The sequence below is a fragment of the Mauremys reevesii genome, linkage group 3, assembly GCF_016161935.1.
Source record: "Mauremys reevesii isolate NIE-2019 linkage group 3, ASM1616193v1, whole genome shotgun sequence".
Taxonomy (NCBI): domain Eukaryota; kingdom Metazoa; phylum Chordata; order Testudines; family Geoemydidae; genus Mauremys; species Mauremys reevesii.
Genome location: NC_052625.1, coordinates 14,926,695 through 14,941,400, shown reverse-complemented (window position 1 = coordinate 14,941,400; position 14,706 = coordinate 14,926,695). Strand labels below are relative to the sequence as shown.

Genomic DNA, 14,706 nt, shown 5'->3' with positions numbered 1-14,706 from the left:
TTCATTTGCAGTGAGTAAAAAGTTCAGATTAATGGGAGTAAAGAAATCTGAGAGCTGGGTGGAACCACATTTTAAAATTAATTTTCTTACATTCCTGCCCTTAAATAAAGCCTTTTACCACAACACATTTACCAAGAAGCAAGGCCTACAATTAAGTTACAGGCTTGTTTAGAATTTGCTTTAAACATAGGCTGTATGTACATTCCATGTATATTAAAGGCAGAACACATTGACGTTACACTTTTCACTTAATTTTAAAACCAGTCCTAAAAGTTTCTTTGAACTGTTAATTTTGATAAGATTCCTAAAATATTAGAAGCATGAAACAGGCTAGATTTCTAATGGTAAATTATAATGTAAAACCCAAGTTTTGAAGTCAATGGATTTACTTCAGATTTACAGATTTGTAACAGCAGAATTTGGCTCATGTTTGGTTGCCTGGTGAGCAAGACCAGGCAAAATCTGGCTGAATGAATCCTCGTTGGAAGATATTAATTGGCTCATGCAGTCTGTGCTTCAACTATATTATATAACCAACGGTTATAATTGAATTTATCTAGAGAGAAGCTGAACTGTCCATCACAAGATAAGGCACCCAGCAAACATCTCAGCAATCAGTAGTCATCAACACTGCTTCTCTACTTTATCAATCAACTTCAAGACGTTAGAAAACATAGTTGCAACTTTCATCAACTATAGTGCCCTCCATTAATTCAGTCTGGTTAATGAGAATAGAAAGTATGGAACCAAATCATTTGATTTGAAAATAACTTACATTTTTTATTTTGAGCTATTCAATATATTTTGGGCTGGTATTACTGGCTAATGAAAATCATTTTATTGAAAGAAGAACTAAATTCCAAATGAAATAGAATTAAAAGAAGAGGCTATAAAAGAGTGCAATTTAAGGAGGTGCGTACTTATGCAATTTTCAAATGCTTAACTTTATTTAACTTAGTAAAGCACTATTCTTTATTAAGGACTAGCCACTGGCCAATTTTGATTTAAAAAAAAAAAAAAAACTTTGAGTGCATTTTAAAAAAGGCACAAGTAATTTTTGGTGCTTGCCTAAAATTTAAAAAATGGACAAATTAACTTTATTCAAACTTTGCAAACACTTCTCTCTTTGAGCTATGACCAAAATTTCAACCCACAAGAGATTTGTTTTGAATTTCCTGATAGCAGAATATCCTTAATAGAACATGTAAGCTGTAGCATTGCTACCGCAATATACTTATGATGATAAATATTTTGCATTTACATACATATTCTGACGATATCAGTGTACTTTGCAATCATCAATGAAGCAAGTCTCCATTAAGGGAACCATCTTAAGTAAATATTTTTACCAATAGAGAAAATAAGGCATAGAGGTGTTATGTACTTTGCCCAAGCTTACCCAGCAGACCTGGGATTAGAAATCAACTCTCAGGGCACTCAAGTAGCAGAGTTATGCATAGGGCTATACATGCCTTTAAACAGATTTCCTGATTTAAGTACACTAAGTCATGCTTATTAGTCTAACTTATTCCATTAGGATTTTCCAATGTTAAGGACATTTTGCATTGGTATTTAACTTAAAAAAAATCCCAGATCCCAGTGCTAAGTAATTTTACATTTAGCTATCACTTTTCTTAGGCATGAGAGATATCCAGAGCTATGGTCAGAGTTTAGTATAGGGCTTGATCAAAATGGAACCCGGGCCTCGCACTGAAGATACCTAATGGCATGAACTTTTAGTTAAAAAAAGTTAGATTGCTATTATGTCATTGGCCCTACAGAAGCAAGTCCCCAGTCACATTCCAGTTCCCATTCCTGCCTACTATCCTCTCATAATGATAGTTCTAATATTTAAAAAAGCATTTATTTCATCTTGTCTACAAGACTGAGTCCAAAATCCATGCTCAGCCCTCTTGAAAGGATAATGGGACCAGGCACCCGATTTTAAAAGTTTTCTCATCCTTATTCTTGGTAGTGAGCATCAAATTTAACATGAACACAGCAAGAGGAATAGAGAATGATTCATGAAGCATACTGCAAAAAAAAAAAAAAACCCAAACACAAAACCCCTTTAAATGCAAGGGTAAAAATGCATTGCTTTTTAAGTGAGGAAGGGAAATGTCCTTTGGGATCCTTCTATTTGCCATGTAGCCCTCCTATTACTCTCAAAACCACTCTCAATGAAAGGATCTGCTCATTGCTGCTCAAAAATGCAAACAGAATGACAGGATGTATAAAGAGTGATACAGAAAATATTACTGAAAGTTTTATAATGCCATTATACAAGTCAATGGTTTGCCCATGTCTTCAACATGTGTTTAGGTCTGGTCACCCCATCTTAAAATAGATATACAGTAGCAGAAATAGGAGCATCCAGAGACGGGCGATGAAAATTATTAGAGACATGGAGAGACTTCTGTATGAAGAGAGATTGAAAAGGTTAGGACCAGTTAGAGAAGAGACAAGAAAGAAGGAACATGATAGAGATCTATAAGATAATGAAGGGTATAGAGGAGAGTAAATCAGGTGCTCCTAATTGTCCTTTTTTATAATAAAAAAAAAAGTACAAGGGGACATTCAACAAAATGAAAGGAAACACATTTGAAAACTGCGAAAAGGAAATACATTTTACACAGTGCATACCTGTCACCATACCGTGCCACTGAGGCCTAAAACTTAGCAGGGATTAAAAAAAGGGTCACCGATTTATATAGATAAGGATATCCACAGTCACATTCGACAGAATACAAAATGTACAAAGGGGAATAAACTCTCAGGCTTCAGGGCACAGGCAAACCACTAACTTACAGGAATGAGGAAAAGCTTCCCCTATATACTCATCATTCAATAACTGTTTTTCATGGGGTTTCTTCCATTTTCCACAGAAGCATCTGGTGATTGTTGCTACCTGGCAAAGGATACTGATCTAGATGGACCACTGGTCTAACCCAGTATACCAATCCCTATGTTCCTAAACAGGCCTTATGTCATAACAATCCACAATGCAGAACTGCTAACGTCTCCCTTGCCCCCATTCAACTACATACATTTAATAAACTGTCCCCACAACTTTTCCAAGGCTTTACCTCCTTAGGAACCTGTGAAGAAGTAGGAAGGGTCTCCAGTGGTGACTATGATGTAAAAGTCTAATTTACTATGCTATTTAACCGCTTCACCCTCCATTTTAATAATGAAAATACAGGCCAGCTTAGGTTTGGGTAACATTTATCCTTGGGGGGGTTCGTATTTACCTTCCATTAAGAAAATAAAGCAAATAGGGACTGTAAATCCACCCAAGAGACTTGAAAAATACAAAATTAAAACAAAACAAAAGCTGCTGTAACAAAGAGCTACTGAAATCCACAATCTCAAAGACAGGAAGGAAGAACAAGCCTGCCTTTTAAAACACTGCAGTGGCCTGTTTGGCACAGATTTGTTTACGATCGGGATGTGGGTGTAAGTAAAATAAAGAAAAAATCCTTCACTTGCCACTCCATTGTCACCTTTGTCTCTTTCCTCTCTTCTTCTCTTCCTCAGTCTTTGCTGTTCTCCGTCCCCATCCCTTTGTAGATGTATATTAAATATTTCCCCTTTCAGACGCCCCCGACCAGTGAGTGATCAGGAATGTCTAGTGTCACTGTCAACAGTGCAATCATACTCTTGGTCTGGGAAGATACAGCAGCCAGTGCCGTTTGTTCAGAAAACCAACTCTTCCCCCCCTCCCCGCCCCAACACTGAATGGAGCTGGCAGAGAAAGCATTCCCTAATGCCAATTTTTCACAGCAGAACAAAAACAAAGCACAACAAAAACCCAACAAAACTAAAACACAAAAATTCACAGAACTTAAGAGAAAATGAACCCCGGGGTCCTATACACATTTCTATCAGTGTGCATGGAACTTCTTCAGTTTCCTAGAATACAGCTATAAACAGAGCAAACATGAGGATGAAAACATGACACCTGTTACTATTAAATATAAGAGCCATGCAAGTGTCATGCCATAATAAATCTCATCGAGGTCTTTACAATTAAAAGTTAATTACAGTTGTAGTCTGTAAAATTGCTCATGTATAATCACCATAAATCCTTGCATGGGTAGTGCGGTTGCTGAGTAATAACCATACTCTTAAGGTGATTAAAGACACAAGCACACCTTACGTTTGTGCTTTCAATCATCCTGAATTGCCTGGTTATTGCAAAATGCCCTCACACCCTATTCTGCTTCATTATTAGACTATAAGACAGCCAAACAATGTTTTATAAAAATTTAGATAGGGTTCTCCAAGGCCAGAAGGGACCATTGTGGTCATCTAGTCTGACCTCCTGTATATCACAGGCCAGAGCCACATCCCCCAAAATAATTCCTAGAGCAGATCTTTTAGATAAAAACCATCCAACCTTGACTTTAGAATGGTCAGTGATGAAGAATTATTAAAAACAAATTCCAAGGAAGTGAACAGGGTGTTTCTCTTTCATCCTTTCAAGTAGTTGCTGTCTTTATGGGGTTCCCAATGATTCAACATTTGCTATGCAGATTCCCAGATCTATCAGTTCCCCCAAAGTGCACTCATCCCAAGAACTCTCACTTTCATTAAGAGTAAACATATTTTGTTTTAAGAAAAAAACAAAAGCGAAAAGACAGGAAGGCCCAAGGCCCATCAATCCTCCCTCTCTACCTCACTTGAAATTACTCAGTGTTGCTGAGAAAGGCAAAATCTTTCCTAAGGTACATGCAGAAAAACGCCCCCACAGATCCTGTCAACGTGCTTGGGAGATTGATGAATTCTGTCCTGTGTATGTGGGCAAGAACCACTGTGGTTAAATCCATTTATACTTTGAGATTATGCCAACAATCCCACTCATACTTTAAGATTGCTTCAAGATGAAATATTACAAATATTATACTTACTCATCTAACTCTTCCTCTTCAGTTTTAGAAGTATCTGCATAGAGGTATTTACTCATGTCCACCGGTCTTACATTTTTCCTTTTTGCAGGTTGTGGAGGAAAATCTTTGACAGTTACAAACATTTCAGGTTCAGGATCTGGCTCATCAAATGGGTTCAAGTACTCTGGAGCACCTTCCTCTTTAAAGGGATTATAATTATCGCTATAGTAAGAGTCTTCTGGTTTTGAAGATGAAGCTGTTTCAGTATTGTGGTCTATAAAAAGCATTTTGAAAAAGATTATTTAATATAGAATAAATTCAAAACTATTTTAGCACATCTTTATACAGTATCTTCAGGGGCTTATGAATAAAAGTTTGCCTTGTAATACCTTGCTCTGAACTGAAACTTCGAATCTAAGATCTCCGCCTTGAAGTGAATGTTGATGCTTTATTTACAGTGTGACCTTGTTTAGCCAAAAATAAGCTGTGAAAGGTAATGTCCCCTGAGGGGCGGGGAAGGAGGATATTAACACTTTGGGTATGTCCACACTGCAATTAAAAACTTGCACCTGGCCCATGGCAGCTGACTCGGGCTCACAGGACTCAGGCTAAGGGGCTGTTTAATTGCAGTGTAGACGTTTGGGCTTCTGCTGGAGCCTAGGATCTAGGATCTTGCAAGGTGGGAGGGTCCCCAGAGCTTGAGCCACAGCTGGAGTCCGAACATCTATATTGCAATAGAACAGCCCCTTAGCCCGAGCTGGAGTCAGCTGGCACAGGCCAGTCATGGGTGTCTAACTGCAGTGTAGACACACCCTTTGAGAAGCTTCCCACTCATCCAAAACTTCTTTCAGCCACATGAGTCATTTGTCCCTCATTCACTCATGTAAATAGGATCTCAATAGATGTGATTTTCTTTTAACGGATTTTCCCAATTAGGTTATTCAGGTCCCAACAATAATGCTTTAAATGCTTCTTTGTACTCTTATAATTTATAAAGATTTCCTTAATGAAATGACATTTTGAAAGCCCTTAATGATGGTGGCAGGGATTGGGACCCCTCCATGTCTTATTTAAAACATGTGATCTAGTAACACTGGAAAAGCATTTATTATCCTTAAAGAGATACACAATCAGATTAATAATACATAGTTTGGGATTTATAGCCAGCTACTCTATACAATTTTTTCCAGCACCAGAAATGACAGGGAGATTGTTGGCAGATATCTTTGTGACTGGAACAATATAAAAACATATATAGACAGAGAATGTTAACCACACTGAAATGTGTCAGGACTAACCCCACTATTCTTGCAATTATAAATGGTCAGGAGTTCATCTTACCACCTGCTCTGACAAGATGGCATTATTGCAAGAAAGTGAGTACTAACCCCATGCAAATATGATCTTTACTAGCAGTTTTAACTAAAAATTTTATTTGCAATAATGGTTCACAGTTTATTCATGATGAGAAGTGCCCTTTATTTTTTGAGCTTTGAAATTATTGAGTTGAACATAATAGATTATTTATATGGCACTAGAGCCCAAAGATCCCCAAAAGGGCCTTGTCCACACTTGGGATTTGCCCCAGTACAGCCACTGATGACAAGCCAGTATAGACAAGCAAAGCTGCTACTTGGAGCTTATTCCCACTTGAAACCAGTGTAAACTGCACTGGTGTAAACTGTGGCTTACAGAGATTTACCCAATTTATGTTGGGGATTTGCACGCTGATGGCTGGAGTCAAGTTAAATCCGCACCGTAGATAAGACCTGAATTTTCTGAGGTTACCAGGATGAACCATCAAGTTGTGCACACAGCAAGCCTACGACCACAGGAATGTATTACTGTTTAACTTTAGTCTCATTTCCACTTTGCTCCTATTTTTAGTCACACTCACTTGTGACTTGTCTTAAATTAGATTACAAAGTGTTTGGGCAAGGACTGTGTCCTGTACATTTCTATAGTGGCAAGTGCAATGGGACCTCAGTCTCAGCCCCGGTTCATCCTACTTGAACATAAGAACGGCCGTACCGGGTCAGACCAAAGGTCCATCGAGCCCAGTATCTGTCTACCGACAGTGGCCAATGCCAGGTGCCCCAGAGGGAGTGAACCTAACAGGCAATGATCAAGTGATCTCTCTCCTGCCATCCATCTCCATCCTCTGACAAACAGAGGCTAGGGACACCATTCCTTACCCATCCTGGTTAATAGCCATTTATGGACTTAACCACCATGAGAGCTACATGTAAGGAGCTTGAGAGATCTCATTTTAGGAAGAATCTCAGGACTCCTGTTCCTTGAGCCAGTGAAACTTTCACATCTGAATTCCAAGAGTTATAAGAGCATACTTTGTTACAGGCCCTTTACTGCTGTCTGTCTCAGAAGAGAGAGCTCATTTGTCCACTCTGCAATACTGCTACTGTCACAAGAGGTAAGAATAAAAAGGGATTAACTATGTATTTCCCACAATAAAGGAATGAGACCTACAGATCATAACTGTACCAGCCTTATTTAAACTGAAGATGGGTACAGGGAAGATAAGCACACTTGTATGATTAATGACGAGATCAACAGCACAAAAAATGGACTTTACCAAATTGCGCCGCAGGTTCTGGTGAATATATATGACATTTATTACTATATTCTATACCTCTTAATTATGGAGTGTTTCCAACTACCAATGATTATTCAGGCACTTTACATACCAAAATCCTGTTAAAAATCTCATGTGATCTGCAATCTATTTTCCCTTGAGTAAAACCAATGCAATCTAACACAAAAGGAAGTAACATATACAGTAGTTAAATTTAGCTCTACTGTATTCAGTAGTTAATAGATTTAGCCATCTTTACATTTTCAGAAAGCATTTACATTGCTCCAAATTAAAGGCTGGTGTTTAAAATGAGAATTGAATAAAGATAATTGATGCCCTGGGTTAAAAAAATGGATGAGACACAAAAAAAGGGGTGCTTAAAACAAAGTTATTTTTAGACTTCTAAACAATCAAGCACTAGTGACAATACTTAGCACTTATATAGTCCTCTACATTTTCAAAGCACTCTACAAACATTAACTAATTAATCAAAATCTTAGAGTTTAATGTAATTACAGTAAAAAAAATAAATCAGGGATGTACGGATGTTACTAATCCTACATAAAGCTAAAAAGGAAGTGTGCTATGTAAACTGGTTAAGTCTCCCGTTAGTAATGTGCAGTAACAAAGTTTTGGCTTAGAAGAAATTTTTTAAATAGTTTTTAAATAGTTCTGTCTAACTGGATTCAAATAGAGAAAGGCACATTATCATAATGCTAAAGGTAAATTGACAAAAGCAAAGGAATCCAGAGCTACTGCTGAAACTGTATTTCAAAACAACAAAGTATTGTACCTAGGTCAAGCAAGAGTCTTTTAACAATGCAGTATGTGAAATCGCTCATATGTTGCAACTCAGTGTATTGTCAGCCGTAGATTTGATTTTCCTGGCTTTTGCAAGCTTGTGTCAGAGCCCTAATTTTTTAAATATAAATTTCCATTTCTTCTATGTTAAAAAAAGACGTTTAATGATATTATTTATATTGCGGTAGCACCCAAATGCTGAGACAGGATCAGGGTCGTGGTCGGAACACATATGAAAAGAGGTACCCACTCCAAAGAGGTTACAGCCTTATGGCCCCAATCCAAAAAAGTGTTAAGTCTGTACGTAGTTTTAAGGATGCGAGTAGTACCACTGAAATCAGTGACTCGGATGCTTAAAGCTACTCACGTATTTATTTGATTTACTGAACCATAGACACGCTTATGGGACCTGGCCTCAAAAGACAAACATATAAGAGGAACGAGAGTAATGGGCTGCAACATACAAGGAAAACAGCAAGGGTGATAGACATATGCCTTATTAGTAAGGCTGCAAATCTTTCATGGAGCTCACGGAAATCACAGATTCTGCAGCTGCAGCAGCTGGTGCCACACTGGCTGCTGCTCCGGTGGCCCCAGGAAACTGGTCCTGGGCAATGCCCCAGAGCAGCGGCCTGGGAGCAGCAGCGGCGCCCCAGGCCGCCCCTGCCCGGAGGAGCAGCCGCGGCGGTGGAGCCCAGGGCCTGCCACCGCTCAGAGAAGCAGCAGTGGCGGTGGGACCCTGGGCTGCCCACCCCGGGGGAGCAGCAGTAGTGGTCCCCCCCGCCCCCCCAGGAGCAGCAGTGGTAAGATTTAGTTAGGGGTATTTTTAGTAAAAGTCAGGGACAGGTCATTGGTTTTTGGTTATTGCCTGTGACTTGTCTGTGACTTTTACTAAAATACCCGTGACTAAATCGTAGCCTTACTTATTAGTTCAAGTTGTATTATTTATGTTGAACCTTTGTCTAATTTTTAACCAAAGCCTTTTCTATTTTTAAATTATTTTTAGCTCTTAAAATATTTTCTCATGGGAGTGCACAAGAACCAACCCTGCAACTGAGTCCAAAAGAGTAGACCCCTGTGTGTATGACACGGTTCCACACTGTGCCACACCTCTGATTTTCACAGTCTCTCTGGAACTGTACTCATTTAGTGTTAGACACTGAGGCTTGCTGCCTCACTGCCACAAGACAGGGTCCCTGGCTTCAGCACCTCTGTTTCTCACCCTGGCTCCTTCTGCAGGGTCAAGAGATTTGACTCCTGTTGGAGACTTACCCCCTCGTGAGAGAATCCCCTCAGCGGATGTTTGCAGCAACACAGGACAGTCTTTTCAAAATAAGGCAATCTTTTTTAGTCAACTGGAATACAGTATTTAGGGTCCATAGCTTAGAAAGCAAAACAGACACCTATGTGCATGCTGGCAGCACCACCTGCCTCTCTTGCCCATCTGTCCCAGATTCAATCTCCTCACAGCACTGGGCAACCTTGTAATCATCATAGGGCTTGTCTACGCAGTGGTGTAATGGGGTACATGGCGGGGGGAATATCTAAAGCGCAGTAACGTGTTGTTTTTAACTTCATAGAATTTAATGGAAAATACCAATAGTTTCTGCAAGTCTTTTCAGCTTCAACATTAAGGCCAAATTCTCACTGCCATTAGTCGCCTGAATGTGGACCACAGGATGTAGTCCAATATGCAGAGCACCCTAAAATGCCAGGCTCAGAAGAACCTCCACCATTCAATTAGTTAAAGGATTTAATTTATTTCACACATATGCTAAAATGGAGGGAACTTTGTCAAAATCATTTTTAGGTCTCCTTGAAGCTGGCAACTCTGCAGATAAGTATAGGATTTTCCAGACAGTGGCAGGCGCCTAATGAAACTTGGCTCTTATTTCTCTCCTTCTTCTCCCTCTCTCCCACACTAACAATCCTGGATTCCTACTTATTTTTCTCCACCTTCATGGAGGCATTGAGGGTCCCCACCCTCCAAGTGGGTGGAGAGCCTCCCAGCTCATTGGCCAGCCTGTGTAACATAGAGCTACTGTCATTCTTCTTGCTTTAATAAAAAAAAAAAATCTGCCCTGCCTCAAGCCAGTGACACTCCTCTCAGCCTCCCACCCCATTGCATGGTGCAAAGAAAGGGACCTTGCAACAGAGGGACAAGTCACAGCACAGGCAAACCACAGAGGTCTGAGAAAGGTCGACATTGGCTCCGCTCTGGAGTTTCAGACCTTCCTGAACCCTGCATCTGTACGCACTATGGGTCTCTTAAGCCCTTCAAGATTGGCCAGTAAATGTAAAACATTCTGTGGCCATTTGTCAAAGCCTTCGTAAAACATTTCAGTCTTTAGAAAACAATGTCAACCCAGATCAAATTATATTATGGTGTAACAACTCAGTACCTAATTCTGAAAGCTGCGTACTTTCTAGGTAAGGACAGGTGTCTTAATTTGCCAAAGTGACTAGTGATCTTGTGTCTCAATTTTTGGGGACTCAACTTGGGACATCTTAAAGGGTGTCAGAAATGGTGAGCATCTGCCCTTGAAAATCAAGCCACTTTGGGTTATTTCCAGTTGGGGATTCAAAAACAGACACCCATAATCATTTTGAAAATTTAGGCTCCTATTCGTAGTTTTTAAATGGTAATAATAAATTTGATCTGCTACTAAGCTGCAAGTTGGCACACGAAGGGTCAAACGCACAATAATTTTGAGTAGCCAAGTAATAAACCTGCAAAGGTAGGAGACACAAAAGAACAGACTGATGTCTTATTTACAATTGACACACTGCCCGCTTTTGCACCAGCTCCTGCCAACTGTACCTGGCCTGGTTCCACGGACAGGAACTTCTCATAGAAGTATGCATTATGCCTGGCAGTTAAGTATCTGCAGAATCAGATGCTAAGTTCCCACAGGAACTAAGAACCATCACAAACCTGACCACCTTCATTTCCCAGTGCAAACTGCACAAGCGTTCTCTAACACACACACAGCAGCACACACATTTTTTAAAAATACCAAAACACTACACTGCATGCACAGTTCTCCCCAGCAGGGGGATGGAGGAAAGACAGAATAAATCACATGTGACTGCGTTACTCAATGCATGACTGAAAGGTGCTCAGATGCTATGTTGATGAGGGAAGTATAAGAAAAAGAATAAAATAAAGTGTTATTGCCCTGTAGTGCCAGGAACGATGACATAATTATAAATCAATAAAGGGCATAATTGCTTGAACATGCTACAAAGATTTATCAAAACTTCAAGGCCTCAGAGGGATACATTTTAAAAAGAAGTAGGAGATGGTCCTATTTCAATGGGAAAGTAATTTTAATGACCCAGCTGGATTTTATAGTGATAAAAGGAATTGTAAAAACTGATGCAAATAAACACTACACATTTGCAAAATGTTAGAAGCAAGTAAGCTTCCTAAACCTAAAGAACGAGATCTGAAAATGATAAAATTGGCAGCAAAGAGGAGGTTAGGTAAGATTACTTCATGAAAAGGTTACAAAACACATACATGTTTATAAAAGGCCAAATGAAGCGTGAAATGTCAATGAGTAAGGGCCTTTAAACAAAGAGGCTAGAGAGATAAGAGAAGAAAGAAGCATTTGGAAACTGTACAAAACAGAGGAGAGCACTCAGGATTGGTCCAGGGGTCTTTTCGTCTACTCATTCACCTAATGTCTTATGAAAATACGTTTGTTATTTTTATTACCAATAACAACCAGACAACAGCATTTTAAACTTCTATCAGAAACATAAAGAGGGGAACGTGGCCTGGGTAGTTCAGTGGATTGGTAACTGCCTTTCACTTTTATGCTGCTAAGCCTAGCTCAGGCTGATAATGATCAACAACGGTCACTATATCAAAGTTGATCAGTGGCCTGTGTGAAATAAGTTTGGTAGGTTTCAATCCACTCCCTAGTTACCACTCTGCTAACTTGCGCCCATTAGAGACCTCAAGGGCTGAGTGGGCATGGCAGCTGAACAATCTTCTTACCCTAAGAGATGGTTCTCAGGTCAGAATTGAGGTACACTGATGGGAGAGTGTGACGGAGTGGGAATTTTTCGAAGTATTTTGTATCAATATTGTGTGCGCCTCAGTTTTCCCTATGTGGTGCCTGGTTAACTAGATGGTGGGAAAAGGTTGTTCACTCTTTGCAGAGACCCAGAGATACAGGGGTGACTGATGCATGGCTGTCTGGGACCTGGGTCCCCATGCCCATGGAGAGCCCAAGAAGGCAATGGCCACTCCAGCTGCCTGGACATTTGGTACAGACCAACTAATGACCATGGATGGCCAGCCCTCTACAGGAAGCCAGCCAGGTATGACCAACTGGAGAACAAAGGAGCAGGGCAAGGTGACAATGTTTGCCTGGGAACAGGAACAAAGGCCCGAGGAGTGGCCTTGTGGGGTTGCAAGCGTGGGATGCTGCAAGCAGGAGACGCTCCTGGACTGGGACTGAAGAGGGGTCAGAGAGCTCTGTGCTCTGGGACTGACCAAGGACTGTGCTGTCACTTTCTGTTCTCTGTGTTAACCAAGGACTTTCTATGCTGTGTTCCGGGCATCTAATAAACCCTTCTGCTTTTACAACGCTGGCCGAGAGTCACTCCAGTTTAAGGAAGGAGGGGGTGCACTGCTCCCTTTGGGTGTACAAGTCTCTCTCAGGTGTCCAACTCAGGTGGACTCACTGAAGGGAGCTCCCAGTGTGAAGCCAGGGTGTTGAAGGCTCCGAGCTTCAGTCTAAGGAGGCGGTAAAGCCAAGTGGCTTTCCCTAGTGGGAGTGTGACCCTAAAGTGGGTCTGGCACACCAAAGGGGTTCCTCCGAGGGACTGTTCCAGAGCTGCTCAAGAGCACCAGACCTGTGGATCCATGACAGGGAGCATGGGGAAATTTTCCCTGACACTCCTCTTTGTGCCTATGTGGAAGGCTTCAGACTCCAGATTTGTCAATCTGGCACCTTTTGGAAGCACTATTTTCATTCACATACTTTATATACACCTCTACCTCGATATAACACTGTCCTCGGGAGCCAAAAAATCTTACCGTGTTATACGTGAAACCGCGTTATATCGAACTTGCTTTGATCCACCACAGTGCGCAGCCCTCCCCCACCCCAAGCACTGCTTTACCATGTTATATCTGAATTTGTGTTATATCGGGTCGCATTATATCGAGGTAGAGGTGTATTTGTGACTATGTTTTGTTGCACTCTATATACACTGACTTTATATGGCGATTTTCACACACTAACAACTCAAAACAACTTCTCAGAACAATTAATTGCATTCTAGTGTTGTCATAGGGTGATTAAAAAAACGCATATGCCCAGCTGTACGGCAGCTACTGTAAGATTGCAAATATGTTCTTTGGCCACAATTCTGGTATTATCCCTACCATTAGACCGTCACTATTTAGTGGAACCACTAGACGAAAAGAGAATAAGCCTCAATTTGACATATCATCGGAGAAGCAGATGTTCAGTTTCCATTGGCAATTAAGATTCCTGATACTGCTGCCTGGGCGCATGTAATAATGTTAGTTTTTACCAGAATAACAATTTTAGTTTGTAACCTTAGGAAAAAAAGTTATGCTTCATTAACGAGTCTGTAAATAATGATTGTGTGAAATGAATTCACCACCTTCTGCATCAGGATCTTCAAATGGGTTTAATTCTGCTGCATCAGGATCTTCAAATGGATTCGAACTGGAATTGGCCAAGTCTTGCTCCTCTTCATCCAAAAAATTAAGCTTGTTGATAAGCTCTGGAAAAAAATGAAGTATTGTTTCAATATGGCCACAGCCAACCCTGGATACCAACTGTTCACAAAACACATTTCAAATTCAGAAATTCACACCAGTGGTCCCTGAGAACAATGAACTGGAGCACATTACCAACCGCAGAACTAAACTAATGTATTTTGTAGCACACCAATGTTTCCAGCTAGAAGAAATGAATTAAATAAAATGTGTGTTCATTGGTGAGTACTAACCCACTACACTGCCACAGTAGCCTTCTGGACCTAATCTGATTCAATAAATTTTGCAGTGGATCTAGAAAGCTAAATACAACAACTTGATTTCAGATTATGAATGATTCATGTATTTGTTCACTGTCAATTCTCTTCTTTACAAACATTCACGTAAAGTCCGAGAAGGAACGTTTTGTCAAGTTATAATGGTTAAGCATTATTCACTGCACAAATTGTGTTTTAATGATGTGGTTTTTCTTTCCTATTCACAATCATGTGACAATGCAGTTGCTGAAGAGAGAGACTCTATCGTGTTGTTACCTGTTGGATGTGCTACAAATTACTGAAAATCACACTGGATGGAATGCACAATGATAAAAGTGACAGCTGAATACAAGCAGAAGTCAAAAGGTCACAGTAAATACAGACAATCAGAAACAGAAA

The 14,706-nt window shown here is 40.2% G+C and overlaps 1 protein-coding gene across 10 annotated transcripts in view; it reads right to left on the bottom strand.

The window, feature by feature from the left end:
• The window catches only part of EHBP1 (EH domain binding protein 1), a 330,844-nt gene that overhangs the window by 166,119 nt on the left and 150,019 nt on the right, over nt 1-14,706 (bottom strand). For all 10 annotated transcript variants that reach the window (XM_039528959.1, XM_039528958.1, XM_039528957.1 and 7 more), the window contains 2 exons: nt 13,933-14,055; nt 4,911-5,163 (listed from right to left, as the gene is read on the bottom strand). In XM_039528959.1, coding sequence (XP_039384893.1) covers nt 4,911-5,163; nt 13,933-14,055 — 376 coding nt within the window. The remainder of the gene's footprint in view (nt 1-4,910; nt 5,164-13,932; nt 14,056-14,706) is intronic.